This window comes from Myotis lucifugus, unplaced genomic scaffold (assembly GCF_000147115.1).
Source record: "Myotis lucifugus unplaced genomic scaffold, Myoluc2.0 scaffold_513, whole genome shotgun sequence".
NCBI classification, from domain to species: Eukaryota; Metazoa; Chordata; class Mammalia; order Chiroptera; family Vespertilionidae; genus Myotis; species Myotis lucifugus.
In genome coordinates, this window is record NW_005871561.1 from 464,028 (window position 1) to 465,215 (window position 1,188).

The 1,188-nt window shown below is 67.6% G+C and overlaps 1 protein-coding gene across 1 annotated transcript in view; it reads left to right on the forward strand.

Annotated features, from left to right (window-relative positions):
- Positions 1-1,188, forward strand: part of MYO15A (myosin XVA) — a 58,062-nt gene that overhangs the window by 38,915 nt on the left and 17,959 nt on the right. The window contains 5 exon segments of the mRNA XM_014446198.2: positions 13-78; positions 80-136; positions 217-255; positions 257-336; positions 822-1,051. Coding sequence (XP_014301684.1) covers positions 13-78; positions 80-136; positions 217-255; positions 257-336; positions 822-1,051 — 472 coding nt within the window.

Below are 1,188 nucleotides of genomic sequence, written 5' to 3' on the forward strand. Positions count from 1 at the left end.
TGCATCCCTCAGCCCAGAGCCAGCTGGACCACGCAGAGGCCGCTGGTGGAACGAAGAGCGTGGAAGCGGGCTGTGGTCCAACACCGCACGCGACAGCCTGGGAGGTCTACTTCCTCCCCGCCTCTTCCCCGCCACGGTTGCGAGCCGCTGCCAGCCTGCCCACCCCGCCCACCCCGGGGCTTAGGGCAAGGCTGACGTGCTCTTGTCCCCACCCAGGGCAGCGTGGGCACGGGCGTGCAGATCCTAGCTGTGTCCCCACACAGGCATCAAGCTCCTGCAGATGGCCAGGGGCAGCCGGGAGGCCAGCGGGCAGCTGCGTGTCCTGCGCACGTACAGGTGCTGGCAGGGGGTGAAAACGGGGCTTGCCGGACACTGGGGCACAGACTGGCATCAGCATTTCCTCACTGTCTCTCCGAGCACCAACATGGTGCCCAGCCCTTGAACCCAGCCCATTTTAGAGACGGGGACCTGGGCTCAGGGAGGGAGGTGCTTGGCTCAGGCTCACGGCTAGGAAGTAGATGAGCTGGGAACCCGCCGGCCATCCTGCCCCCCAGACCACACCCAGCCCTGCCCCACGGAGCTCACTGTGGTCGGACCATGTGGTCCGCAGCCACTGCCCGTGCGCCTGGAAGGGGAAGGGGCCCAGGGAGAGACCTGCTGAGTCCTCTGCAGCCACGGAGTGACAGGGCGGGAGGCTGGGCAAGCTCCTGGGCCGGGGCTGGTGGAGTCCGGGAGTGGGACAGGCGGGGCCCAGGAGCAGGATGGCTGGGGAGAGGGCGTCCCCTGGCCACAGGCCCTGCCCTCACGCGCCTGTCCCCCAGCTTTGCAGACATCCTGTTTGTGACCATCCCCTCCCGGAACATGCTGGAGTTCAACCTGGCCAGCGAGAAGGTCATCCTCTTCTCAGCCCGCGCTCAGCAGGTCAAGACCCTGGTGGACGACTTCATCCTGGAGCTGAAGAAGGTCAGGGTCCTCCCACAGAGCCCGCGTGGGAGCTGAGGCCCAGGACAGGCTCTGCACCCCGCACCGGCCACCCTGCCCGGGAGCAGGGGCGTGTGTGGCCAGTGGCCGTCCACAGATTGCCTTTTGCCGCTGCTGCTCCTCAGCCAGGCGCCTCCTCTGAGCTCCACAGCTGCTGTGCTCCTCAGCCTCCTCGGCCACTGCGCCACCACTGCTCCCTGCAGTGGC